Source organism: Mustela lutreola, chromosome 12 (genome assembly GCF_030435805.1).
Source record: "Mustela lutreola isolate mMusLut2 chromosome 12, mMusLut2.pri, whole genome shotgun sequence".
Lineage (NCBI taxonomy): Eukaryota > Metazoa > Chordata > Mammalia > Carnivora > Mustelidae > Mustela > Mustela lutreola.
Window position 1 is genome coordinate 45,859,837 of NC_081301.1, and position 27,451 is coordinate 45,887,287.

The 27,451-nt window shown below is 39.1% G+C and overlaps 1 protein-coding gene across 9 annotated transcripts in view; it reads left to right on the forward strand.

Annotated features, from left to right (window-relative positions):
- ELAVL2 (ELAV like RNA binding protein 2) overlaps positions 1–27,451 on the forward strand; it is a 168,805-nt gene that overhangs the window by 132,675 nt on the left and 8,679 nt on the right. For all 9 annotated transcript variants that reach the window (XM_059142846.1, XM_059142844.1, XM_059142847.1 and 6 more), the window contains 2 exons: positions 20,160–20,313; positions 24,472–24,697. In XM_059142846.1, the coding sequence (XP_058998829.1) occupies positions 20,160–20,313; positions 24,472–24,697 (380 nt within the window). The remainder of the gene's footprint in view (positions 1–20,159; positions 20,314–24,471; positions 24,698–27,451) is intronic.

Consider the following 27,451-nt stretch of genomic DNA (forward strand, 5'->3'; position numbering starts at 1 on the left):
ATGTTTGTAGAAGTGTGAGTTTTTTAATAGATCTAACAAAGCATCTCCTATAAAGTACCCCATATTTCAGCACTGCTGCATTTGGATCATCATTTACCTTTTACCTTGACCAGATTTGGAAATTTGAAAGTAGTAGTCTGAAGGACAGGCCTCAAATTAACTGACAACTTCTGAGATGTTAACCTAAACTGCTGTTTGGCTGGTCAGACTTTCGTTTGTGGAGGGATAAAAAAAGTGGAAAAAGTACGTACGAGGAGTGGAAGTGAGGATGGAAGCTGAGTGAATAATTTCTTTGCCTATTTAAAAATAAAGACTGGATGTATTTTAACTTCCTTTTTAACTCATGGTCTGGAACTTTCTAGAGCCGTGTGCCAAGTGTTACCAATATATTGCTACATCAGATTATCAGACCCCTTCAGTGCATTTAAATAAAACTCTTATATGCACACCGAGACTAGTTACCATTGTCCTCAATGGAGATGAGGAATAAGATATTTAAAATAAGGTATTATTTTTATAATGCTCGTCATGTGTTTGTAGAATACTCCATTGTGAGCTTGATTTTTTTCTTTCTTTCTTTCTTTCTTTCTTTCTTTTTTTTTTTTTTAAGATTTTATTTATTTATTTGAGAGAGAGAATGGGAGAGAAAGGTCAGCGGGAGAAATGGACTCCCCAGTGAGCAGAGAGCCCAATGTGGGACTTGATCCTGGAACTCCAGGATCATGACCCAAGGTGAAGGCAGTCGTTCAACCAACTCAGCCACCCAGGCGCCCCCTTTTTCTCTCTCTTTTTTTTTTTTAACCACAAAAAGCACCATAGGTTGTTACTTACTCACCTTGGATGACCTGGACAGTGTGGGCAGGTAGACTAGCCTAGTCCAGAACTTCATCATCCCAACTCAGGCCTATTAGTGTTAACTCCTGCTCCTTCCAAGCTCCCTTCATAGTGGAAAGGAGACATTTGAAAATTTCCAGAGGGCAGTAACTTGGCATTATCTGAATGGCTTTTCTGTAGATTGGTTTGGTAGAGCAGAGGTGAGCCTGCACAGAGGGATAGGTGAGGAGGAAGGTTCCCTCTAGCATTGTCTCCACTTACTTCCTGCCCACCCCTGCTTGTGAATCAGGACAGGGGGATGGTGGGAGAGTCTTAGCACTTGTTTGAACCCATCTTTCTTAGGAGGGAATTTATAGATCATTCTATTTTCCAAGCCTCTGCTTTTCCTGCCTATTTCATAGATGTGTATCAGCAAAAGCATTTCGGCTAGGCACCATTAATGCTTGTCTGCTTATCTTTTCTACTGCTCTTTAAGGGTAGGGTAGGGCTTGTGGCCTTTTATTTATGACTTGGGAGAAGTACTGCCAGGTAGTTGAGTGGCTTCAGTGTGTCCTGTAAAGTTAGCTTGAGAGGTTAAGATGTTCTGAAGAAGGGTTCCTTAATTTCTTGCTTTATCTACTTTTTGTAGTAGGACTTTTTTGCATAGGACTTTTATCCTTCTACTTGTCTGGATTTATGCAAAAACAATAGTCTTTTGTAGGCACATTCGTCCTACCCCCCCACCACCACCCTGTTTTTAAGGATTTATGTATTTAGAGCAGTGGGATTAGGGGGAGAGTCAGTGGGAGAAGCAGACTTCCCACAGGGAGCCTGATATGGGGCTCAATCCCAGGACCTCCAGATCATAACTTGAGCCAAAGGCAGATGCTTAACCAACAGAGCCACCCTAGCGCCCCAGGCAAATACTCCCTTTGACCAGTGAAATTCAGCTCAGGTTAAGGGACTTGTTCAAAACCCAGTGCAGTTGATAACACCACTAGGAACAGGAATGTATGGTCACGTTGGCTGACACTGGTGGCTTTTATTTTCTTTCCATCTCGTATTATTGATATTCAGGTGTTTTCCTTAGAAATGGGTTATGGATACCACTACAGACAAATGGAATATTTTCTTGGGGACCTTCATTGGGATGTTTTATTGTCTTGAGACTTTCTGAATCCGATTTCTGTTAGGTGTGAGAAAACGGAGCTCTTCCTAGTCGTGGAAAAACTGCTGTCTTTTAGGCTGAGTACTGTCGACATCCACACCTCCAGCTTGAGAGGAAAACCAGTGTCTGGAGGTCCTGGTTAGTGGATGGGCAAGTTCATAGAGATTTTAAGTATTTTGATGGTAATAGGAGTAGTAACTGTCCAGATCTCTGTTCTATAGGATACGACCTGTTCAGAATGTTTTTCTGGTAGGTTCTTGCTAGTCTTAGATGCAAGTTTAAAAAGTTAAAGTGCATTTGTCACATTTGTGTGCAGACTCTTTACAAAAGCACGTGAGGTCCATTTTCTTTATCTCCCACATCTGCCAGATTTTTCCTGTCATTGCCCTTAGCATCACTTCTAAGCTACAAGCACTAATCTGGCTTGTGGGATTTTACTTTGGATGTTTCTTGACCTATTGTTAATGGTTAAGCAGAGAGGGAGGGCTGTGTTTTGAAAACGGTATAGGCAGTCTGTTGCGTGTATGCCCCTCATCCCAAATGAGGAGTGTTCCTTTGAATGTGGCATTAAGACCTTGAGCCGTAAGTCCTGGCTTTCTGTCCTGCTCTCACTCTCCTGGTCTAGCTTTCTTATTTGTAAAATGGTGGGGTGGTACTGATGACACAATTATTGTGTAGCATGTTACTGAACATCCAGAGGTAAAAAGTACTTGTGTTGGCCCGTGGCTTTTAGAAAGAGAAGATCAAGAATATTAAGCTCTTTTTCAGTCTTTTCTATAGTAGAGTAGTATTTTAGAAATCTAATTGGGGAAATTGAAAAGCTACTTTTTCTGTGATGAAAATAGTCACCCTGTTCAGTTCATTGGTTTAATTTTGTTGGATATTTGAAAAGCTATTGTAGTTACCTTGTGCTATAGAGAAGTAGGTTGTGAAAAAAATCAATAAATCATGCTAATGTGCTCCATTTTTTGGTCATTAGTATAAGGTTACCTCCTCCCATAGGAAAGAGAAGTGTAATCCTTCCTGTATAGGTTCTGGGTTTGCTAATGAGTCTTGAAGTGACCCTCCCTGACCCTCAGGTGAGCAGCAAGCACCTACGTGGTGCTGGAAACTAGTCATTCAGAAAATGTTTTCATTTCCACAAATTTTGTTAAATGACTGTTAGAAATTTGACTATTCCTATTTGTTTTCACCCAAATGACCCTGTTGGTATTCCTAGAAAGATTCTGGAGTCACTGAGAGTGGCTCTCACCTCACAGAATTAAGCACAACAGCCTTTTGCACAGACCAGCCAAGCTGATGAGCTCCCTGATCCAGCTGAGCCCCAGTCAGCCAAGCTCGTTTTTGGAAATACCTTGGGATGAGTTTTACGGGCTTTGTTTTACTTTTACATGTTTATATTTGTCAGTGATTCATATTCATATATCCTTTCAAGCTGCCTATGAATTTCTTACTCCCTTGGAAACCAACATTGATTGGTGACAAGGAGGAAAACTAGTTTCTAGGAACCCTGAGTATGGCCCCAGAGTTTGAGGATTACCTGTTTAAAGTCTCCCTGTGTAAGGGAGTGCCAGAACATTAACATTCATCAAAATTTCTGGTGTGGTGCGGTTGATAAAATGCATATTTCTGGACTCCAGTAAAACTGACTGACAACAAAGATTGTATTTAACCAAACACTACAGGTGATTGTTAATAGGTGGTGGTCTGACCTGAGAACCATTGTTTGGTGGACCTTAATGATATGAACTTGGATAGGTCTGTGGTGCTTGTTTCAAAATAAATCTACATGTAAATAAGATTTTCATTTGTGGGTTCTATCATAAACTGTCTGGAATACTTGTAGTTAATGGATGTACTTTTAATGAATATAATGCTGGACTTAAGTAAAACACACTCTCTCTCTCTCTCTCTCTCACACACACACACACACACACAGTACTCATTTTCAGAGCTTTTCGGTGTCATTAATTAATTTTAGCTTTACAAGTACATAAACGTCATTTAATATTTGATTCTGAGGGTTGGGAATTTGCAGCATGGTTCTTCTGGGGCCCATTCACTTAAAATGGATATTTCATGTTAGTATAGAGATTGGGGAGTTGAATTATATGATTCAAGATGGTTGTGAATCCTTAGAATATGGAAGTTGCTTTTAAAGTGCAATAAAAATTTATAGCCTATTTATAGGCTCCCAATCACGCCCCTCTTCTCCCCCTCCCTAGAATCTGGATGTTTGAACTTTTCTAGTCATGGTTTAAGTAAATGGGAATTTGCTCTGTTATCATAAATACTCCCTCACGTCGCATGTTACAAATACTGAAAGGAAGAAAGACCTATTTACTGTATGTCACCTTAATTTAGAAACCTTTTGACCTATAAATTGAATTTTGTCCCAAAGCTATGTGAAAGCAGTGCATACTGTCACCAAAAGGCTTAAAATGTCTCTGTTCTCAGATTTGCAAAAATGGGTTAATAAGTAATTGTCACCAACTTACAGGATTTTCCATAGTGTTCTTCATTAACCAGTGTCTTGGGGGAATTGTGAAATATGCATTGTCTGCACATTGCTCTGGCGTACAAAGTCAAATGAATCATGAAGGTGAGGGCTAAAAACACCTATCACCTTTGTACTTTGTCCTTTGAGTATTAAAGAACATTGATCTACCAAGTGGCAAATGGGGTACTATTTGGCGGTTTAATTACAGCCAGTGAATGTTATTGATGCTATCAATCAGCGAGACCCAGGGAAAGGGCACAGTGCCAGACCATTCGCTGCTCCCGACAGTGTAATTAAATACCTCAGGACTGGATTCTCAAGGTAAAGTGAGAGGTGCTTCGGCACATCTGAAGCAAGAGAGCACTTTGTCTTGCAACACAGGTAAAGGTGGTTATCCCCTCCTGCTGCTGTTCTTTAAATTTTTGGAGGTGTCTACAAATGGCAGTGATATGGCCTGTTCCTTGTGTACATTTAAGGTTGTTGGTGTTTTCCTTAAAATCCCTCTTTCTTGGGGCACCTGGGTGGCTCAGTGGGTTAAGCCTCCACCTTTGGCTTAGATCATGATCTTAGGGTCCTGGAATCAAGTTCTGTATTGGGCGCTCTGCTCAGTGGGGAGCCTGCTTTCCCCCTCTCTCTGTCTGTCTCTCTGCCTGCTTGTGATCTCTCTGTCAGATAAAATCTTAAAAACAAAACAAAACCCAACCCTCTTTCTTGTAAGATCTTCACAACTGGCATACAAAAGGCTTTAGGAATACAGTAATTACTTTTTCTTAAAGCTGTTTGGGAGGATATATAGCTCAGGTGTCTAATAGATATTTGGAGAATGAGGGATTGTCTTTGAATGAGACTATTAGTCCTGCAAATCAGTTCATTTAAAAAAGCTTTCCCTGTGATTATTCTCTAATGTCTAATCATGTTGAGAGAAAAATATCTTGATAGGTTGAAGTTATAAAACATTCAGTAGTATTTCAGGGGTTATTCCTTTTAAACTCTCTATTGAATAAATTTTTCATAGTTGTATAACTTAATGTCAGGTCCACAAAATATATTTGGTAAAAGTTTCTTCGGTTCTGGGGAGGATTTATAATAGCATTCCTATCCTTTTTTTCCTCTTCTCAAATGCTGTTACATGTGTTTGACATGTAAATTTTCATCTAGGTCTATTTGAGAGATAAATGCCTTGTGCAATCCAAAATGTTTGTTACTCCTCCCCACCCCCCTCAAATGGTGTATCGTTTGTACTCATTAAGGTTTACCAAAGACAGGCTCACCTTGAAAGAAAGTGAGGTAGTTTCCTAACTTTTTGTGCATATGCGTGTGTACATAGAAGCATACACACACTAGATTCCTGACAGTTGGGTTAAAACAGGCCTGAAAACACTTCTTGGCTGTTGTGATTTAATTGTAATATAGGTATGTGTTGCAAACTGTTTTTACATTTACAACAGGTGTTTGAAGGAAGATTGTTAGAAATTTTCCTTTAGATGTTTGAGGAATAATTTTTTAAGGACGTTAAAGGTTTGTTAAAAGCGAGTATTTCATCTTTAAGAGCCTTATCCCATTAGGGGCTTTTACATTATGTGAAATCATCATAGCAAGTTCAACAGTTTGTTTCCAAGTTTGTATGGAAGGGGCATATGCTTTTAAAAATTATTAATGGCCACTGTACATGTGCTTTTTTTTTCTTCTCCTGCCCCACCAAGGGCAAAGATATAAAAAGTAATACTAAAAAAAGAATCGGAAATTGTTTTTTTTTTAAAGACTGTACAATCTTGGATGGGGAATCTTGGATAGGGAGCATCTGTGAGTAATGAAGTACTTAATTCTGCAAGCATTTTGAGTGTCTAGTATGTACCAGTCAGCTTTGCTAAATGTTGGAGCCATGCTAAAATATGACAAGATATCGTCTTGTTCTTGATGTCATTGTATAATAGGGAGAGACAGCATTTACTTTATATGACCTTTTTTTTTTTTTTTTTTTTTTTAATGTGTGATAAGTGAATGCAGAGTGCAGTGGGAATGGATAGGTCACTGCCTGTCGAGAGGCCTCTGCAATGGCTTCAGAGGTGATAGGGTTTTACAAAATAGGGTTTATCATGCCAAGAAAGAAGACAGGTATTAGACATGAAGGAATGTCTCATCCAAAGGCATAGAGGCCTTTATGTGACATGTACTTTTTGGAAGAAACTTACATTTGGAAATTATAAAGTGTGCTCAGTCTGTTGAGTATTAACCTTCTATGAAAATGATTGGGAGGAAAATTTGGTTAAACCTAGCCCCATAGTTTACATTTATCCTTTTTCAGTGAAGACCTAATTCATGAAAGGAACTATAGAGATGAATTTTGGGCAGATTAATTCATTTGTTCATATATACCATAAATCTGTAACCTGTGAGATTCATTTAAGATATTTAAAAATGGTGCCAAGATGAAATTTCTCTGTGGAGTATTTAGTGTACACACAGAAATAGGATCATTATATTTTCATTACTGTATGTATAAGTAGGTCAAAGAAGACTTGGATATCTGAACCAACATTGTGGTGAAGCAGTTTTTCTTCTAGTTATAAAACAAAAGTGAACTTCTGTAGATTGTATTTAAGTTAGCTTTTTAAATGGCAACACTGATTTTGACTATTCTCACCTAGCTTATCATGGGAAAATTACCTCTATATCGTATATGTGTCTGACCCACATATTGTATATGTATATGTATATATATTTCTGTAGGCTATCACTCCTCTGCTCATTGAATGCTTTTCTGTGACATAAAAGGGCTCCAGAATCTGCCCCAACTTGGTATTACAGGGTTGTTTTTGTTCTACAGAGATCCTTAATCTTGCTCACCTGGCCTCCTCATCCTTGAAGATGCAAGTCCAAGTCCTATTTCCTGCCTTGGGTCATTCTCTGCCTATACTGCCCTATACCAAGGTCATTACTTACTGACTTTTTATTTTGCTATTAAAGCATTTGTTTATTTTATTTTATTTTTTACTGTATGTTACCTTTTTTTCCCTTGGATGGTCTACTGTCAGAGGAGCAGTCAGATTTGTCTTCAGAGCAATTCACAAAATACTTAAGCTTTTATTTAAAATTTCTGAAGGAGGAAGTTTCTGGATATTGTTTATAAGGATGGTGGAGATGTGCTCTATATGCTCAAAGATAGGAAAATTCACAATTTAAGTGAAACGAAAAGTGAAACTCTGACACTTCCTGAGAGATCTTACCGTTTATTGAGGACACATCCAAATGAAGGATATATGAAGGGCATACCTGCTTTTTCTTTTCTACAGTTAATGAAGATCGAACTATTGTTTTCCTTTTATGAGTGATTTTCCACGTAATGTCCATCAGCCTGTGTCTTTTTTTCCTTTGTCACTTTCACCTGTTCTTTTTTCTCTCTCAAACCCTAGATGGAGTATGTTCAAGCCCTAGGATATGTAACCCACCAAAACTGGCTTGTTGAGAACTTTCTTTTTCCACACATTACCAACCAGTGCTTGTTGACTTTTATCGTTAAACCTCTCCAGTTTACTTCTACAGTACTGTGGATACCTTCTTTAGGTTTCACTTTCTAACTCAACATTTAATCTGTTGGCAGTGCTTTACATCTGCTGGATGGTCCAGTGCTATATAAATTATATTTTAAGTTTATTTTTGGAGGTAAAATTGTAACTAATAACTTTGATAGTATAGCTTTTGTTAGAGATTGCATCTGATCAAATTTCAGAATCTTGAAAGAAGAACCCTTAAGAAGCAACTCCTGGAGAATGGTTTTCTAAGAACTGAATGAGTACACTCTTTTTCTGCAAGCCAGTTTAACTTGTATTGTTTACAGTGAAGCACAGAAAGCCAGATTGTTTGGACAAGCATCACACCTTCTAATCACCTTGCCTAAGAGGTACTTCATTCATAAAGTGCCCCTGCAGGAGGCCATGCAGGTCAGCAGGAATTGGAGTGCCTCCTTGGTGGGTGGGGCTGTAAGATAGGGGCCGGTACAAGAATTAGTTTCAACCCTCTAGGACTTTACAGCCTAGTAATAGAAAAGCTTTGTAAGCGAATGGCGGTCCTGTTACCTGGGAGGAGGCATCGAGGCAGTCTGCTGCGCTGGCAGTGTTGAGGAAGCCTGAGACACGGCTGAGTTTTGAGTACTAGTACTGAGATTTCTCTTTTTCTTGAAGTCTCCCTAATGTCCTCCCACTATATTTAGTGATAGTGTCCAAAATGAAAAATTCACAGTACTCCCTGCTAGCATAGCCACCTTAGCATTTTTTTCTACTGTGAAATCACGTTGAATCATTAGGCACTGGTTGAATCTGCATTCAACCAACACTGGTTGGTAATGTGTGGAAAAAGAAGGTTCTCGACAAGCCAATTTTGGTAGGTCATGTATCCTAGGGCTTGAACATACTCCATCTAGGGTTTGAGAGAGAAAAAAGAACACGTGAAAGTGACAAATAACCTGCAGTTGAATCCCACAAATAACCTGCAGCCCACATTCAGAAGCATACCTGCAGGCCTAAGAAAATAGGCCCTGTTCCCCGAAGTCCACTTATTATTTCTACCACTGTCTCCCTGAAATGGATTTCTCCTGTTTCTCATTTTGCATCCGACTTTAGTCTCTAACAGATCTTTTATGAGAAAGAATAAGGAGGTGGGAGGATTATTTAGTACGTGTAAATTTAATTAGACAAATAAGATTAAGTTGGTCTTTTCTATCAGCTCATTTAAATATGCTTGATATGGACCCTCTTTATGACAGCAAGACACCCTTTTCCTCATGCTTCAGCCAAGCTTTCCAGCGTGCTCCTCTGCCATTATCTTACAAAATACTGGGAATATTGTAATAAAGTAATTACTAGTAAGGATTAATTTTTATACTAACTGCCATGGATTTGGGAGAGACTTACTTATTTCCCCTTTGAACTGTTTTCCTTTTAAAGTGCATATATCTTTTGCCAAATGGCCCTCTCTGTGTCTTCTCAGAGATAATAGTCACCTTTGAGTTTCTTCTTAACATAAATTAGGGACACTTATGATAATTTATACCCTACCGTTTATACCCTACCATTTATACCCTACCATTCGGATCAATTCAGCTAATACATGTAACATACTGAGGGGTTCCTGGGTGTTGGTTAAGCATCTTATTTCAGTTTCAGCTTAGGTCATGATCTCAGGGTTGTTGTGTTGGGGACTCCACATCCAACAGGGAGTCGGTTTGGGATCCTCTCTCCTTCTGCCACACCTTCCCCTCCTTCCTCCACCACAGGTGTTTGCACATGCTCTCTCGCTCTCTCACAAATCTTCTATAAATATATAACACACCAAGAACAGTGCCTGGCACATGGTAATCATTTATTAAATGTTTGAGGTTATCATGATCTATGTTATTGTGATTTTCTATATACATGAAATTCTGTGGTATGATGAAACATTACTATGGTTCTCCAGCTTTGTGTTAATAGTTTTATTTTTCCATTTAATCTTTGTGAGGTAAGAACTATCATTAATGTCAGATTGCAAATGAAGAAATAGAGGCTTCAGAGAACGTACGGAAATTATTCATTCCCCAGTTATATAATTGATAAGGTAACAGAGGCAGGGTCTGAACTTATTCTGTGATTTCATGCCCTGTGTTTGTAGTACTTCATGACTTTGGAGAGTACTGGTACAAGCATCAATTTCTGGCCAGTAGTTCAGAGTATGCTCTGTTGCAGCCAGAACTTCACCAGTAATGATGCATTTTCTTTTGCCTCTGTAAGTTTTTTGACCTAGTACTAAACTAATTCATGTTTGCCTCAATTCTAGGCTGTTTATATTACTTAATACTTCTTTTTTTTTTTTTAAAGTAGGCTCCACATCAGATGTGGGACCTGAACTCATGACCCTAATGAGATCAAGGGTTCCAGGTTCTACCCACTGAGCCAGCCAGGCATCCCTTACTTAATTTGCCTAAAGATATGTGGCCAAGGGGCACCTGGGTGGCTCAGTGGGTTAAAGCCTCTGCCTTCGGCTTGGGTCATGGTCCTTTGATCGAGCCCTGCGTCAGGCTCTCTGCTCCACAGGGAGCCTGCTTCCCCCCGCCCCCTCTCTGCCTGCCTCTCGCCTACTTGTGATTTCTCTCTTTCTGTCAAATAAATAAAATCTTAAAAAAAAAAAATAAGATATGTGGCCAAATAAATAACAGTCTTCTTTCCCATTTTTAATGTTAAAAGTAAGGAAATTTGCTTTTTCTAACCAATACAGAAAACTTCTTAATGCAGAGGGGATAGGAATGAACTCTAGTGGTTACAGCTGAAACTCCCCATTTTTTCCCCCTCCCAAACCACTTAAGTGTAAACACTTTTGAAAGTTTTTCCTGGGCTCAGTGAAGGTATGGGGTTGGAAATGCAATATGGAATATCCATTCCATTGATAGATTCCTGCTTAGACTTTAAGATGACTAATCCACCGCTGCTGCAATTGTCCATCTGATTTAATCTTCCCACCCTCTTTCAGATGCCAGATCACTACCTGATCTATTTGGTTTTTTTTGGTTTGTTTGTTTGTTAAATTCTTTAGATGCGGAGATTTTTAGAAATTTGGAAGGTGTTTTTGGCCTAAATTGCGTTTTCAAGAATGCTTTACCACAGGCTCACTGTTTGCCTTTACCAGCACTAGAGTCCTTGTTGAACCAGCTGTGTACAACAGCCAGGCACAAGCAACAATGGAAGGCCGGATGTGTTCTACTAACTTTGATAGTGTACTAAATACCTAGATACTTTAACAAAAAAAATTTTTTTTTTTTTAAAAGATTTTATTTATTTATTTGAGAGAGAGAGACAGTGAGAGCATGAGCGAGGAGAAGGTCAGAGGGAGAAGCAGACTCCCCATGGAGCTGGGAGCCCGATGCGGGACTCGATCCCGGGATAAAGAAGATTTTATTTATTTATTTGTCAGAGAGAGAGGGAGAGAAAGAGAGCGTGCACGCAAGTACAGGCAGACAGAGTGGCAGGCAGAGACAGAGATAGAAGCAGGCTCCCTGCTGAGCAAGGAGCCTGATGTGGGACTGAATCCGAGGACGATGTGGGACTCGATCCCAGGACGCTGGGATCATGACCTGAGCCAATTAACCAACTGAGCCACCCAGGCATCCCTACTTTAACAAAATTTTAATGAAACTATAATAAGATACAAAGCTATCTGTCAGGACAGTCTGTTTGGACTTTCATTTAATTAATACATATGCATGAAATCAAATTGGCTAACTTTTTAAAAAAGATTTTATTTATTAGCATGAGAGAATGAGCCCAAGCTGGGGTGGGAGCAGCAGGCAGGGGGTGAAGCAGGCTCCTCGCTGAGCAGGGAGCTCAATGCCAGACTCTATCACAGGTCCCTGGGGTCATAACCTGAGCTGAAGACAGACGTTTAACTTGCTGAACTACCCAGGTACCCCTGATTTGGGTAGCATTTAATAGACTCAGCTCAGTGTAGTTTCTCAGAGGCTCCATTTAAGATGTGTGAAAAAGGAAATCTCAGTTGTCAAGTATCCAGTTTATGATGAGTTGTTTAATACAAGTATTATAACCAGCACACTTTTGTTTTTAATAATGTCATATATGATCACTTTATGCTTACATTATTTACTCTTTTGTTCATTTTTATGATATAAGAATCACCTGCTTTGAATTTTATTTAATGTTGTTGTGCTGAAGGAAATGATGTAAAACCGGGTAGTCTTGCTAGTGTAATACACCCAGTTACTATTTTCCCTTTCTGTCAAGTGATAGGAGATTTTTTTTTTTTAAAGCATGTTTGATACCTAAAATATTCTGATTATTTGAGGTATGTTTTAATTTACTTCATGTAAAGCAATAGTCTCCAGGTTCCTGATTTGATTTTTCTCTCTTCAGTGGCCCTCCCCTACCCTTATCTCTCTTAACTCTTTTTCAGACATTTCTTTTTCTTTCTTTCTTTTTTTTAAGATTTTATTTATTTATTTGACAGAGATCACAAGTAGGCAGAGAGGCAGGCGGGGCGGGGGGGGGGGTATCAGGCTCCCTGCTGAGCAGAGAGCCAGATGCAGCTTGATCCCAGGACCCTGGGATCATGACCTGAGCCAAAGGCAGACGCTTTAACCCACTGAGCCACCCAGGCGTCCCTCAGACATTTCTTAAATGGCTATCAGGCAATACTAGTAGAAGAAATACAGGAACTGGCCTAAGGAAAAGACCCATTTTAATGTATTTCAGATTTTCTTACCTATGTAGAAGAAAAACTTCAGCAGAGCTAAAGTTCTTACCTTCTTACTTATCTCTTCTGGTATCTCCTTGTAAATGTCTGATCATCCTCCCAGTAATTGTCATTTTCTACAAACTTGTATGATTTCAGACTGTGTTGCAGCCCAGTGCGGTAGTGGAAAATCCCTTGCTCTGCGTCTTTGGACAAGTCACATCACCTTTGTGTGCCTCAGCCTCCCTCTTTCCTAAAAATCAAGGGATTGGGCTAAATGATCTCTTTTCTTTTTGCTCCAAAATTAAGACCCTCTCTCCTCCCAGCAACATATTATTCCATCAAAAATTTTACTGTCTCTGGGGATTTGAGTCCCAAATTTGTGAAATGAAACTTCATTCCGACATGTTTAATGGCATCTGCACAGTGTGCACAGAGTATCATCACATATGGCATTTGCTATATACAATGCAGATTATGGCCCCTCTTAACTTTTAGACAAGATTTCAAACATGAAGCTTTCCTACTTTGTGTGTGATTATAAATCCTCTTCATTACAGTAAATGTGCAGCAGGTACCAGGGTGTACAGAGTAGGGTAAAGACAAGGTTTATTACTTCAAGGACATAAGGCAGTGATAAGAGACAAGTGTATCTTGGTTTGCTCAGTGTGGATGAGAATATGGGTGATGCAGGGTAGCTACTGGCAAGGGTACCAACTCCAACTGAAGAAGGCAGGTGAGAGTGGACGTGAGGCGCTCAGTGATGCCCTTGTTGAGTCCGAAGAGACTCACATTTAGATAAGTGGGAGGAGCAGGTTGTATTAACACAGGGAGGTAAGGGAGGAAAGTTTGGAAAACTACTGAAGGTTGTGTTTGTTTATAAGGAAAAGGGAAGTCAGTGCCCTGAGCATAAAGAACTAAGAAATTTGAAATTAATCCTAAAGCATTAGGGAGCCCTTGAGGGATTTGAAGCAGAGAAGAACACAGTCAGATGTGTTTCTGAGGTTGCTTGAATTAAAATAGTCTTTATGAGACTTAAAGCATTCAGCAAATCAAGTCTCCGTAAAATTTGAGGTCTCACGTGCATTTTCCACTGATGTAGTTTTCTGAATTCCACATCTTGGAATACCTATTAAAGGTAACTCCCCTAATCTATAATACCCTTTTTAAGCTTTCCTGTTAGGGGTGATTATTATTGCTTTTAACTCCAGCACCTTTGCTAGAGCTAATCTTTGATTTCTTATGGACTTATTTCCATATGCTTTGTTCTCTCAGGGTTACTCATTTGCAACCCTTTATGAAACATGCCTATCCTTAAAAAACTTAATCTTAGACTATGATATGTATATGCCTTGATGTGTGTTTGAGACTTGTTCCTGGCAGGATTTTGCGTTTAGAAGCAGAGAAAAGTACAATTCTTCCTTTTGGGTGAATTTTGAGGTCTGTGGCCTGAATTGTGATTGTAGATCCCATCCTTCTATGTTCTTAACTTCTGAGCTCTTTTGGAGGGGTGTAGTGTAGCCACCTCAGTAGAGGCTTAATGCTGCCATGAGACCTTTGCTACGTTCTACCAGAGCCAGAGCTAACTTTCACTTAGTGAGATAGTAATTTTTCAGACAGTCCCATCAAGACTCCATTTTTTTATATGAACAGCAATTAATTTTTAGTTTAAATAGGCACAAGCGTGACCTTGTCCACTCCTTTCAGCTGAAGAGATTGAATGGAGCTTTTCAAAAAAGTCTGAAGTGGCAAGTATCTAATTTTCAGGTTTAATGTTTATAGTCCTGGGTCAGTAATTGACAAGTGATAGAAGTTGTTCAATGGTGATCTTGCCAGTGGGAGATTTTTCAAATGTCCTTAGTTTAATAAAGAAGGAATTGCTTTGTTCATTTATAGACCTTATCTCTTTAATCTGTTGGTATTAATGTCCACTGTCACTGATCTTTCCTTGATGAATCAGAGAGAAATGAGAGCAGTTGTGTTTTTGGACAAAGGCATTGCAATGGACTTCTATTAAAAGCAATGTACTGGGATTTTAAACTTCACTATTTACATGTAATAAAGTACTAATTCTTATCCATAAGATATTTTCAACCCATAAGATATTTTCATTTCTTTTAACTCTATGTATTTTGATTAACTTGTGTTTTGATAGCCCATTCTTAATATAGGTTACTTGTCCTTGAATGTTTAATGTATAATTAGTTTTAGTTGCTGATGAAGAAATGAGTTTTTAATTACAAGGAATATATTGTGTTTCAAACTATTCCATTTTCAAGACCTAATTACTTTGATAAATCTATTTTTATCTCTCTTTTGTCCAGTGTGATCTCATTTGTGAAGAACAATTTGAGAAATTGTTGGCTAGAGCATTTATTTGCCTGGTACTCCTAACTGCTTCCCTTCCTTCCCCTCAAGAAATCTCAGTATTGCTTGTCTTTGTTTATTATATCACTTGTAGGGTTGTGAGAAATTCCAAAATAAACCTGAATTTTAAATTGCTATCTTTGGAGTAGATTGGTGTTCAGTGTTGTACTCCCTGTATCATCTTTAAATATTTAAATTGCAGACTCTCTGGCTGCCTCTTAAATTAGATCCTTCACTTAGTAGTTTTGACATTTCATAACCTTGCTCCTCAGGCATTAAATATTCACCTGTTTAAATGGCAGTGAAAATTTTAAATCCAAACCCATTCTATTAATCCAGTGAATGTAGATTAGGAGAACAGCTTGCCGTTGGTGAAGGAAAAAGCTATTTTGACCCCACTGGGACATATACTGGAAGTTCATTGGATTGAAGTATTTCTAATACATAATTTGCCATAAAACAAAACCATCTCTTGGGTCTTCTCCAAGATGTTTTAACTTTAAAGAACCATAAAAATAGATTAAACACTTTGAGGTTTAAGATAGCTCAAGAGTGGTTCTTGTAGTGATTCAAGGCACCAGTATAAGCTTCACCTCCACAGAAAAATCAGAATGGAGAAGGTTGCTGATAATTGCTAGATAAAAAATTCTGTCTGGGACATGGATGGAACTAGAGGGTATTATGCTTAGCGAAATAAGTCAATCTGAGAAAGACAACTATCATATGATCTCCCTGATATGAGGAAGCGGAAATGCAATGTGGGTGGGTTGGGCGGTAGGAAAAGAAAAAATGAAAGAAGATGGGATTGGGAGGGAGACAAATCATAAAAGACTCAATCTCACAAAACAGACTGAGGGTTGCTGGGGGAAGGGGGGACAGGAGAGGGTGGTGGGGATATGGACATTGGGGAGGGAATGTGCTATGATGAGTGCTGTGAAATCTGTAAACCTGGTGATTCACAGACCTGTACCCCTGGGGATAAAAATATATTGTATGTTTATTAAAAAATTAATTCTGTCTGGAAGCCTATTTGAATCTCCAAATACAAGTCCTTATCCTAGTGGGGGGAGTCTTTTTCCTACTTGGATCTAAGTATATTCTGTTGATAATCTTTAGAGATAGAAGAAGAAGCAGCAGCAGAAGAGGAAGAAGAAGAAATATTGTTTTAGAAAGAAGGATGTTATTGATAGTGACATCTTTGATAGAGCATGGGAGGGGCCTGTTAATCCTGAGAAACAGAGGTATAGGGGCGAGACTTGGCGCCGTGGTATGGGAGAGGGATGTTTGCCCTTTTTTACACTTTTATTTCTTGGAAGTGGATGAGGGGGTAGGGCGGAGATCTATTGCTCATTTAATTCATTCTAAGAATTAGAAAGTAATAAAACTAATTTTAAAATTCTAATTATCATGCAGTTTCTGCAGTGAATCTTAATTAATGACCGCTCATTCTTGGGAGAAGTTACTTTTCAGAAATATTAATGGAAAATGAAATAAAAATAACTTTGACGTAACTATAATTTCTAGTGTCATCCTCTTTTCTTCTGTCTTAGCTCAGTTTCACTGTGTGTGTGGTGTGTGAAAGAAACAACCAAGATTCATTTAATTTTTCCAAACTTTCAGAACAAAAGTTACTATAGTGTGGTAAATTGTAGAAAGAAAACGGGACAAGGCTGCAAGGACATGGGGTCAGAAGATCATAGTTTGAATCCAGGGGTATGTAACATTAGGCATGTTATTTACCTATTTGCCCAGCTATAGAATACTAATGTGTGCCTTACCTACTACAAACAAAACACTCTATTTGAAAATGCTTTTACATGGTGAGTCTTGTAAGTCCCTATGTGTAAATTAAATGGAAATATTATTTGTTACTACTGTGAGTTTATATGCAATGTAGTTACCTCTGTCCTACTGTGGTGATGGGAACCAGTTTCTGACAAAGTTATTGAAAAATACTCTTTTTGCAGAGGCTTAGTATTGATTCTTGGAGTCCTTCTAATGTGCTTGTATTCTAAAAATGTACCCAGGGTTGCTTTTAATCAGGTATGCTAGGACATGCAGACATGGAAGTTATCGTTATGAAGGAAGATGTTTATAGTTACAGATCTTTAGAAACAGGGTATGTCAGCATGACATGTAGGGTCACATGGGGAGTCATCAGGGATGGTCAGTCAGGAGTGCAGAGCATGGCCCAGAGCTTTTACTAGAGTTCCTTGTGGAAAGGAAATGGGGGAAGCAGAGTAGGTGTGCTGAATAAGTTTAGCACGAGTTAGTGTGAATAATTTTGGAGGACTCTAGCTTGGTGGGGGGTAGTTTTCAGGCATCTGGCCTCCTGGGGTGAGGTCGGTGGGGGGCGGGTATAGGTGTGGTATGTGAGAATTTGATAAAGGAGTTATGGGTGTGGGCTCTGAGTTGTTTGTTCATATATCAAAGGCATGCTCCTGGGGGTCATTTACTCTCTCCCAGGAAGTAGCTATACCTGGGAGGGGCAGTCTCTCCAGGATCAAGGCCCCAGATGCTAGAGCATCAACAGAAAATAAAATATTGTCAATACAAGCTGAGAATTAAAGAAGCAATGTAAACTTAAGACCAGACATTCAAGAAAATAAAAAAAAAAAAAGAAAGCAGATAACATAACTGACCCAAGTATGTTTTCAAAGCTTTTATATAAGCACTAAATATAAACCCGTTTTCCTAAATATATTTTAGGATAACTTTTAAAACACTCCACCCACACACCTCTGAAATGCACAGAGCAGTAAATGTCACTGCATGAGTAAATTATTCTGGAACACAGTAATGGATTCAGGTTACTTTCAACTTTAATGGTCTGTGTCTTTACCTATATTCTCAGATGCTTGTAGAGATAAATAATATTTATAGTCACCTAGGTTTTCAGGTTCTGTGTTAAGAATTTTATGTAGATTAGAAATTATTTTGTTAATTATTCCTAATAACCATACAAAGAAGGTACAGTTACGTGGTAATAGACTTAAATAATTTATGCAAGTTCACAGAACCTTTAATGAATGGCATGTAGTTTTGAGCCCAGGCATACTGGTTAGAGAGCTGTCACCTAGAACTACATTACCTCACGCCTTGCTTTTGCTCACGGAGTGGCTGCCTGCCTCCCAGAGCCTCCCAGCTTGGAAAATGTACAGATGCTTACTCTGGTGCTCGTGGGAAGTGGCTCTTCCTAAAGGGAACACTTGAGTCATGTGACCCGGAGCAGCCGAACAGCTGACTTGCTGAGCGCTCCCTGCACTGAAAGCAAGTTTAAGTGGTGGGATTTTTAGCTTAGCCTGATAATTGAGAATTGTGCTTTAGAAAAGAAACTGGTTACTCATTTTTTCATATCACTGAGTGCATGTGTAATTCATTTGCTTTGTTTTTTCAGTTTATAACAGCCCCAAGACTAGATTCTACTTAAATTATTTTGGTGATCATTTGGAATTTGCCTTCATTTCTTACTTTCCACTTACATTTAAGTTCCCCAGTCTTCATTCTTCTTAAGTGTTTAGGTGTTTAAGCATAGAGACAAAGCACATGTGAAGAGTTATCTATCTGCTCTCTACCACTATTCCACATTCCATGTATGTGTAGGACAGGACAGTGCTCACTTGACTTCAGATAGCATGTTTGGACCAATAGGTGTATTTTCACTTGTTAATGAGCAAATTTGTTGAATAAAGGATAAGAATATTAAATGTTAACACTGGTAGAGCAGAGATGAAAGATAGCAAGACTGTTATAAAGGAGTATAGATCCTGGCTTTTTTTTTCCTCTGCCTGAAAAGCCAAAAATAAAAAGCTGATAACACTGTGGACATAATTTAAACCATGGAGAAAATATTTGAAAATACCAAAAAGCTTGTTCAAATTGAAAAGATGATTGTTGCTGTTGCTTTTGTAATGAGCAACGGACTAGATTTATGGTGCATACTAATAGATAAAAGAAGTAAGCGGAAGTTGTCATGTTACGGTACTTGAACAAATCAGCATTAGACCCACTGGCCATTTTTATGAATGATCTGAAAAATGGAGGGGGAGGTATGTTGTGAAGTTCTTGCAGTTAGATAGTCCAGGAAAGCTCAGAAATAAATCAGAGGCAATGTGGTAAGGAATAGCACATGAGACTTAAAGCTATCTGAAAAATGGCAGAGATAGTTCTAAGCAAAGAGCTGTCAGTTATAATTTGGGCAAGCTCTTGATGACTGCCTGAACTGTTCCTTAAATCCTGTGGTATACCAAGCTGGTGTGAACCCACAGGATCAGTGGGGTATGAGATGGGTTTTACTCAGCAAATGTTCCAGCATCTATCACATGCCAAGATATTGAGGATGATCATTATAAGAAAAAGAGATGTAGTTCCTTAGGGCATGGAGCTTACATGAAGAATGTTAATTACAAATAAATACAGGCAATCTTATTTTATCTTCCATCCTTCTAGAATTTGGGACACTATGTCTTAAAGAGAGGAAGCTTTTTGAAAGGATGGTAGGTAGAGGCAATAAAGGGACGTAAGACCTTTTGGAAAAACAACACTGCAGAGACTTGAGGACAAGAATATAATAAGCAAAGAGTGACCAGGGTTGTAACTCATTCAAGTGCTTAAATTTGTGGGGGTTTAGGGATGATAGAAGGTTATTTTGCTAATGAATCAAAAAGGCATACTTACTGATAATAGGGTGACTTATTAGAAACTTTGTACCACCACCAGTAGAGATGGAAGAGGCTCAAAAACAGGTCACAAAATGTGTTGGATGAATTTAGAGTCGTTAAACTTAATTATTGAGCTTACATTCCTCGTTTAGGGGTTTGGCCCCACTGAGGACAACCTACTGTTGTGCTGTGTGGTTTGTTTTGAAAACTTGCAAACCTAGGGATAAATACTCTCTTTTCTCTCCCCAGGGGAGTGGCATTTCCCATTTGTTGAGCATTTCTCCAGAAATGAGTAAAACTGTTAACTCCAGACTTGCTTTAACTTCATTGTTTGTTACGTTCTCTGTATGGAAAAGCTGCTAACTTTAGACAGTCTTGGAATTTTTAAAGGGAGGTAACAGTGTGTGTAGATGCTTAATTCCATTTCCTTTCTTAGGTTTCCTATGCTCGCCCAAGTTCGGCTTCTATCAGAGATGCGAATTTGTATGTCAGTGGACTTCCGAAAACAATGACCCAGAAGGAGTTGGAGCAGCTTTTTTCACAATATGGACGCATCATTACTTCTCGTATTCTTGTTGACCAGGTCACCGGTAAGTAGGCAGCTGCTCCAGACAACCTTTGACACTTTCTGAGTGGCAGACTGTGAAATACTCTGCCTTTCCGTACAGTGATCTTGCCTCTGGAACACACCAAAGGTATATGTGGACCAGAAAACACAATTTTCTGTGGGAATTGTTCATAAATCTGCATGGATAAAAACAGATTGTGGAGTGGGGTGAGCGAGCTTGCGTCATTTGTACCCTGAAGGGGCATGTTTGAAGTCTGTTTTATGGCATGTAATAAATTTGTAGCTGATATAATCCTCATTTCCAAGCTTCTGTGTGAAAAAAGCCCTTATCCTCCTCATAAAGTACTCCTTCTAATAAATAGTCTTTTTTCTTGTAAAAAGCATAGTTTAATGTTTAATGCAGCAGTATGTACCTTGTTCTCTAAGGGAGCATGACCCTGTGTCCACACTAGCTGTTCAGGCTGGTTTCTAGGTCCATCCTGTGTTACGCGGGCATGTGTAAGAGTTTGACATTTTGAATATTAAAAATTTATTTTATGCCTGGTATAACTTTTGACCAAACTGAAATGAGGAGACTAATAGGTTTATTAAAACTTTTGTAAGGGTGCTCTTCTGCCAAAGCTTTTAAAGAAAAGCTAGCCATATAGGTTTGACCATGGATTTTAAGAATTAATTATAATTTTCTATTATAAAAGCAATGCTTATTCTTTTTAAAAACAGCAGAAATAGAGAAACATGGTAAGGAGGGGAATTACCTGTGTATTACCATATACTCAAGCGGTCACATGAAGATTTTGGGGGAATATATAGATAGATTTTCCTTTTTAATTTTCTTTGTGTTTCTTCCTTTTCTTTCCTCTCACTTTCCCTGTTTTCTTTCTCTTTTTTCTCTCTCTCCTACTACCGTAAGAGGAGATGTATCATCGTGTATTACGATGTCTGTTTTTTTCTAAAGGAAGCAGTGGGTAATCTCTTATCATCCTTTATTTCTGTGGGTCTGTTATTTCTCCTCTTCCACTTCTGATTTTGAGTCTTCTCTCTTTTTTGTGTTGATGTATATGGCGAGAGGTTTATCAGTTTGTTGATCTTTTCAAAGAAGTGGCTCCTTGTTTCCCTGATCTGTTCTATTGTCTTTTTAGTTTCTATGTAACATTTATTTCTGCTCTAATCTTAAAAAATAAAGCAAAACAAAACAAAACAAAACAAAAAAACCCAACAGGGGCAGTAGATTAACTACAGAATAAAAACCAGGCCAAGTTTTTAATTCTTCAAGTGAAGATCTGAGTTTGAACACAAGCAGTCATGTTCTGCTCCTCTGTGCTGTTAATGGGCCTCATACATAAGCAGCATCCTTAAGAGTTTTGGGTAGAAAGATCCCTACCTTCATATACATGCCTGGGAGAGTGGCCTATAGGTTTGGCTGTATGAAGAAAATTTAGTCTAGGGAAGAAATATAAAAAAGCTGCCTTTTCATCATAGCTGCATTTTGTAATCATCCGTGTATGTTCTGTCACTTTGCTGTATCACACAGACTGTTAGTTGGTTAAATAGAAGAAATCCAGGTCTAGCAATCCAGATAAATTTGCTTAAAGCAACAGAAATACCTTTTTTGGGGGGTTCATAACATTCATGCTTTTTAATTCATCATTCTTAATGAGAAGTTGATGAGTGGAGAGTAGATTTCACTTTTTTTGTTTTTTAAGATTTTATTTATTTATTTGACAGACAGAAATCACAAGTAGGTAGAGAGGCAGGCAGAGAGACAGAGAAGAGGAAGTAGGCTCCCCGCTAAGCAGAGAGCCCGATGCGGGACTCGATCCCAGGAGCCCAGGATCATGACCTGAGCCGAAGGCAGAGGCTTTAACCCACTGAGCCACCCAGGCGCCCCTAGATTTCATTTCTGATACAGAAGTCCCATCTCTTTAAAGTGGGTGTTATACCAAGCCTTTCGGTTATTTTCTCACTCTCACTCTTTTTTTTTTTTTTTTTTTTAAAGATTTATTTATATAAGAGAGAGAGCAAGCATGTGAGAGCATGTACTCATAAGTGGGTAGAGGGGCAGAGGGAGAGAATCTCAAGTAGACTTCCCACTGAGTACCAAGCCAGACTTTGGGTTCCATCTCATGACCCATGAGATCATGACCTGAGCCAAAACTAAGAGTCAGATGCTTAATTGACTGAGCCAGCCAGGCAACCCTCTTTGGGTTAATCTTCTTTGTTTCTTTCTTTCTTTCTTTCTTTAAGATTTTATTTATTTATTTGACAGAGAGATCACCAGTAGGCAGAGAGAGAGAGAAACAGGCTCCTCGCTGAGTAGAGAGCCCGATGTTGGGCTTGATCCCAGGACCCTGAGATCATGACCTGAGCTAAAGGCAGAGGCTTTTAATCCACTGAGCCACCCAGGCACCCCTCTTTGGGTTTTTCTGATGCATGCTCAAGTTAGAGGACCTCAGATTTGGGTGACTCAGCCTGTGTGGAGGCTATTGCAGTGCTAACCTAATGCTTTCCTCATGGAATAGTTAAGTTCTAGGGGTTATTAATTCTTCATGTTAGTGGATAAGTAAAAGAATATATTTATTATCATTTCACCATTTTATCTTTAATCTTTCTACTTAAGACTTTCAAGGCGAAATTATTCAGTTTATCTGAAATGGAAAAGAAAACCCTGCAATTTTGTTAGTCATCAGGTAGTAATAATGTACAACTGATATAACTTCAATAGGAAAGTAAAAGTGGTATGGGCTGAGATAGGTGTCTGGAAGAAATGCCTCTCCACCTTAGAAAAAAATTCTACACCAGTGAACTTACACAGTGTTAATTACAAAGCAAGTAGAACTTCATTCTTTTTTAAAGTTCCTATAAATCATGATGGTCGAATACATTTTCTCGGCCTATCTTTCTCAATAACCTCTCGTTCTAGTCTTCATTTATATGCTCTGAATCATCTAGATTTTTCTAGCTACTAGTCCTAAGCTAGCACAGCTAGTACCAATTTGCTTGCCAAGAAAGTGTTTCCCTACAACTGTTTATCTCCGGATGGCCAGTTATGGCTACCTCAGCTAGCCCATTAAAACTAATTAAATGGAATGCGTTGGGTTTTTCTCTGCCATTTTTCAAAAGCTGGACGGGTATTTGGCCATCCCCCTGCTTCCCTATTCCTGTCTCTCAGACTGGGGAGAGAGCATGAGATAGAGAACGGTATTTCCATAGAAGTAATACTGCTAGAGCCAGAAAGCTTTGAGGCTTTATTTCTATTTTCTTTATTTTAAAAATATAGGTCTTCTTTTATCCCTTTTTCTCCTTGTAATATTGTTTCTCTCATAAAGTTTAGCTAGTTAAAACCAGTGGGGGGAGTTTCAGGGAACTAGAAAAGCCTCTTCAGACATTTTTCTTAGCAGGCCAGTATCCTTTGTAATATTATTAAGTAGAATTATTTTATTATTATTATTATTATTATTATTTTTAGATTATTTATTTATTTATTTGCCATAGAGAGAGATCACAAGTAGGCAGAGAGACAGGCAGAGAGAGAGGGAGAAGCACGAGAGCCCCATGTGGGGCTCGATCCCAGGACCGTGGGACCATGACCCGAGCCGAAGACAGAGGCCTAACCCACTGAGCCACCCAGGTGCCCCAAGTAGAATTTTATTATTTAAAAATTTAGCTGAGATATCTTACAACCACTGTGATGTATTTTTAGCATAGCTTTTTAGAATTTTTAGTAAATGCCTGGTTCTGTTCTCCCCCTTAAAAGAAAGGAAGCTACTGTGCCCTTCATTACTGAGCTGCTTATCTGATACCGTAATTTGAGAAGTAGAAATCAGGCATGCTATTGTTGACATTATTAAAGACAAGGGAATCTATGGAGGGAGAGAGAAGGCAGCAGGTAGGGAGAACATGGATGTATTTGCGTGCTTTCTATTTGTCTAGGCTTATTGGTAGGCATGTAATGGTGGGTATTCAGATTGTGTAGATGCATTAAAAAATACAAAATTGGGATTCTAGATTGAATTGCTACTAAGGTAAGGTGAAATTTTCCTCCTCCTGTGGTTTTGTGGCAGATGTTCTATGTGGGTGAAGACATGTTTTTGAGAAGGAAAAATTAATTTATCCTTTCTTCTCTCCCTCCCTTCTCCTTCCGCTCCCTTTTCCCCAAATCCTTACCCAAATCTACCAATAGGCATATCAAGGGGTGTAGGGTTTATTCGATTTGACAAGCGGATTGAGGCAGAAGAAGCTATCAAAGGCCTAAATGGCCAGAAACCTCCTGGTGCCACAGAGCCAATCACTGTAAAGTTTGCTAATAATCCAAGCCAAAAAACCAATCAGGCCATCCTTTCCCAGCTGTACCAGTCTCCAAACAGAAGGTATCCAGGACCACTAGCTCAGCAGGCACAGCGTTTTAGGTAAGTCTGGTCTGGTTCTTATGCCCAGCTACTACACTCAGAACTCTCAGGTTCACTGTGCAGTACTTCTGTTGACAGGATTCTGGCTTGTTCTTACTGTTGCTGGCAGTGTTTTCTTTCTATTTCTTATGAGGATAAGAGAAAACATATTTGGGGTGTAGTGTCTTTTGCTAATACTGAAGGTGGTAACAAAAAAGGACAATAAGCTATAGCAGTCACTCTCAATTGGGAGTAATTGTGCCCCTTGGGACATTTGGGAGCATCCAGAGACATTGTGTGGGCGTAACTTGGGTGTAGTTCCTCCTGGCATCTACTGGGTAGAGATTGGGGATGCAGCTGAACGTCCTGCAGTATACAGCATAACCCCCAACAGCAGAAATGGTCTAACTCCAGGCATCAATCGTATGAGGTTGAGAAACCCTGATCTATGGAGTGCTGGGTTCTTTGTGTTTCCAGTGCTTCTGATTTCCCCTTTCTAGTTGTTTTTCTTTTCCCCCTTTTCTTTTCCTGGTAAGATTTTATTCTTGTAGTTCAGCTTTTAGGTCAAGCTCCTTTCAGTTACTTTGTTTTATAGTGTGTACACCACTAAGGAGATAAAACCTATGTGAAAACACTAAGTTTCTACAAATGGATCCCTATCTCCTTTTAAAATTTTTATTTCTTGTATTTTAGGGGTTGGCAAACCCCCGTAAAGGGCTGGATAGTAAATATTTTCGGCTTTGGGGGTCATGGTCTCTGTAGCATATAGATCTTTTTTTAAACAGCTTTTTAAAAATGTAAAAGCCATTCTTTACTCCTGGGCAATACAGAAGCAGATGGCAGTGTGGATTTGGCCTGTGGGTGGTAGTTTTCAGACCCCTGTATAGTCCGTAGAATGACTATGCATCTTCAGCCCAAGGAAGACATTCTATCTTGTAGATAGGCATAAATACTTTAATTTTTCAAGTTTTAATTTAAACCTGGGTTAAACAGTCAAATCAAGAGTCATTATAAAAAACATTTCCGATGTGCATGTGAGAACAGTGACTTTAAGACATTAAGCACAGCACAAAGAACTTAGGGTTTCATAAGCAAAGCCACCCAGTTTTTTTTTTTTTTTTCCTAGAACATTTTTTAATATCCTTTTTGGCCATATGGTGTACTGCAGCCGTAATTTCATCTAACCCCATGCTAATTTTTTTTTTTTTTTAATCCCAAATGCATTATCAGTTTTCTTTCCTTGCAGGGGCAGAATAGTTACTTACCAAAAATAGGATCATAAATATAGCTTAAAGAGGAGCCCCCCCCCCCCCCGATTTTATTTATTTGACAGAGAGAGAGAGAGAGAGAGATCACAAGTAGGCAGAGAGGTAGTAGGCAGAGAGAGAGATGGGGAAGCAGGCTCCTTGCTGAGCAGAGAGCCTGATGCAGGGCTTGATCCCAGGACCCTGAGATCATGACCTGAGCTGAAGGCAAAGGCTTAACCCACTGAGCCTCCCAGGCCCCTGAGGAGTTATGTTTTTGAGCTTAAATCACATGCATTTTTTCATTTGGGGTATTTAGGAGTGCCAAAGAATAGAGATGAAATTGGTGAAATACCTGCTTTCAAAAAAGTACTCAGTTGTGTCACCTGAGGTGGGAGAAAGAAATTCGCCATAAACTCTGTGTTCAGTTCCTACTTAGGCTGGCTTTTGCCCTGGCAGTAGAGGTGGGATTGACAAAAGGATCCATCTGAAACTGGATGACTGGGTTACCCAGTTGATTGAGCCTGTGTTTACTCTCTGTTTTAAACTTTGCGATGGTTAAAAAAAACAACAGCAATAACAACAACCCCCCCCCCCCCCCACCACCACCACCACCAACACATTGTCAGGAAACACTGCTCCCCATGACGGTGGTGGGTACTCCAGGCCATGGCTGCAGGGGAAAAGATGCATTGGAGCAGCTTGATACTAGACCTTGTAGAGAAAAATCTCAAAAACCATTTTTGGGGGAGTTTTTTTTTTTTGTTTTTTTTTTTTATGTTAAAAGCTCCGCCTGTAGGTTTCCTGTGTGGTATCTTAAAGTAAATAATATTTCCTGCAAATTTTTAGCAAACTTGAAGGAATTTTAGAGGTGTTTCCTGGACAGCCTATCCAGGTAACCTCTTTGGGGTCTAGAAAAGAGTTTTGAGCTTACACAGAGGGAGGCTCTTTGAGACTTATTGGTTGATTTCAACCCTGTGAAAATATAAAATGTTTGATGGTAATGCAAAGCTGTGTTCGTTTTACATTGTTAGTTTTTTCCTGGTGTTCCCCACTATAAGCTCTGATTTCATTTCATGGTACTTATTAAGTAAAACTGTGTATTGAGGGTCAAGACTAAATGATGAGGAAGATCAGATGAGAGGTTTGAGGTGGCAGGATCTGTAGGAGAATGCCTGATCATTGAAATGGTGAGGCCTGCTGAGACTCCCAGACCAGGCTTCTCAATGCTGTGTCTGCACACAGCTCCACCCAGCCCACTCCTGCATGCTCCGTGCTTCTTACTTGTGGGTTGGGAAAGCTTTCAAGGATGTTCTCATGGTCACATTTAATATCTTTCTAAATATCTTTCTGCTCATCCTTTGCTTTTATCTTTTTGTTCCATATGTTATTAACTTGAAATTCTTCCTTGACTGCTAGAAAAAGAAATTCTGAAAATGGGAATAGGAACTGTTGTAAGGGAAACTCAGTTTCAGAAAACAGAAGATTGCTTTCAGATTCCTGACTTCCGTCTCTACTGCCCTCCGTTCCT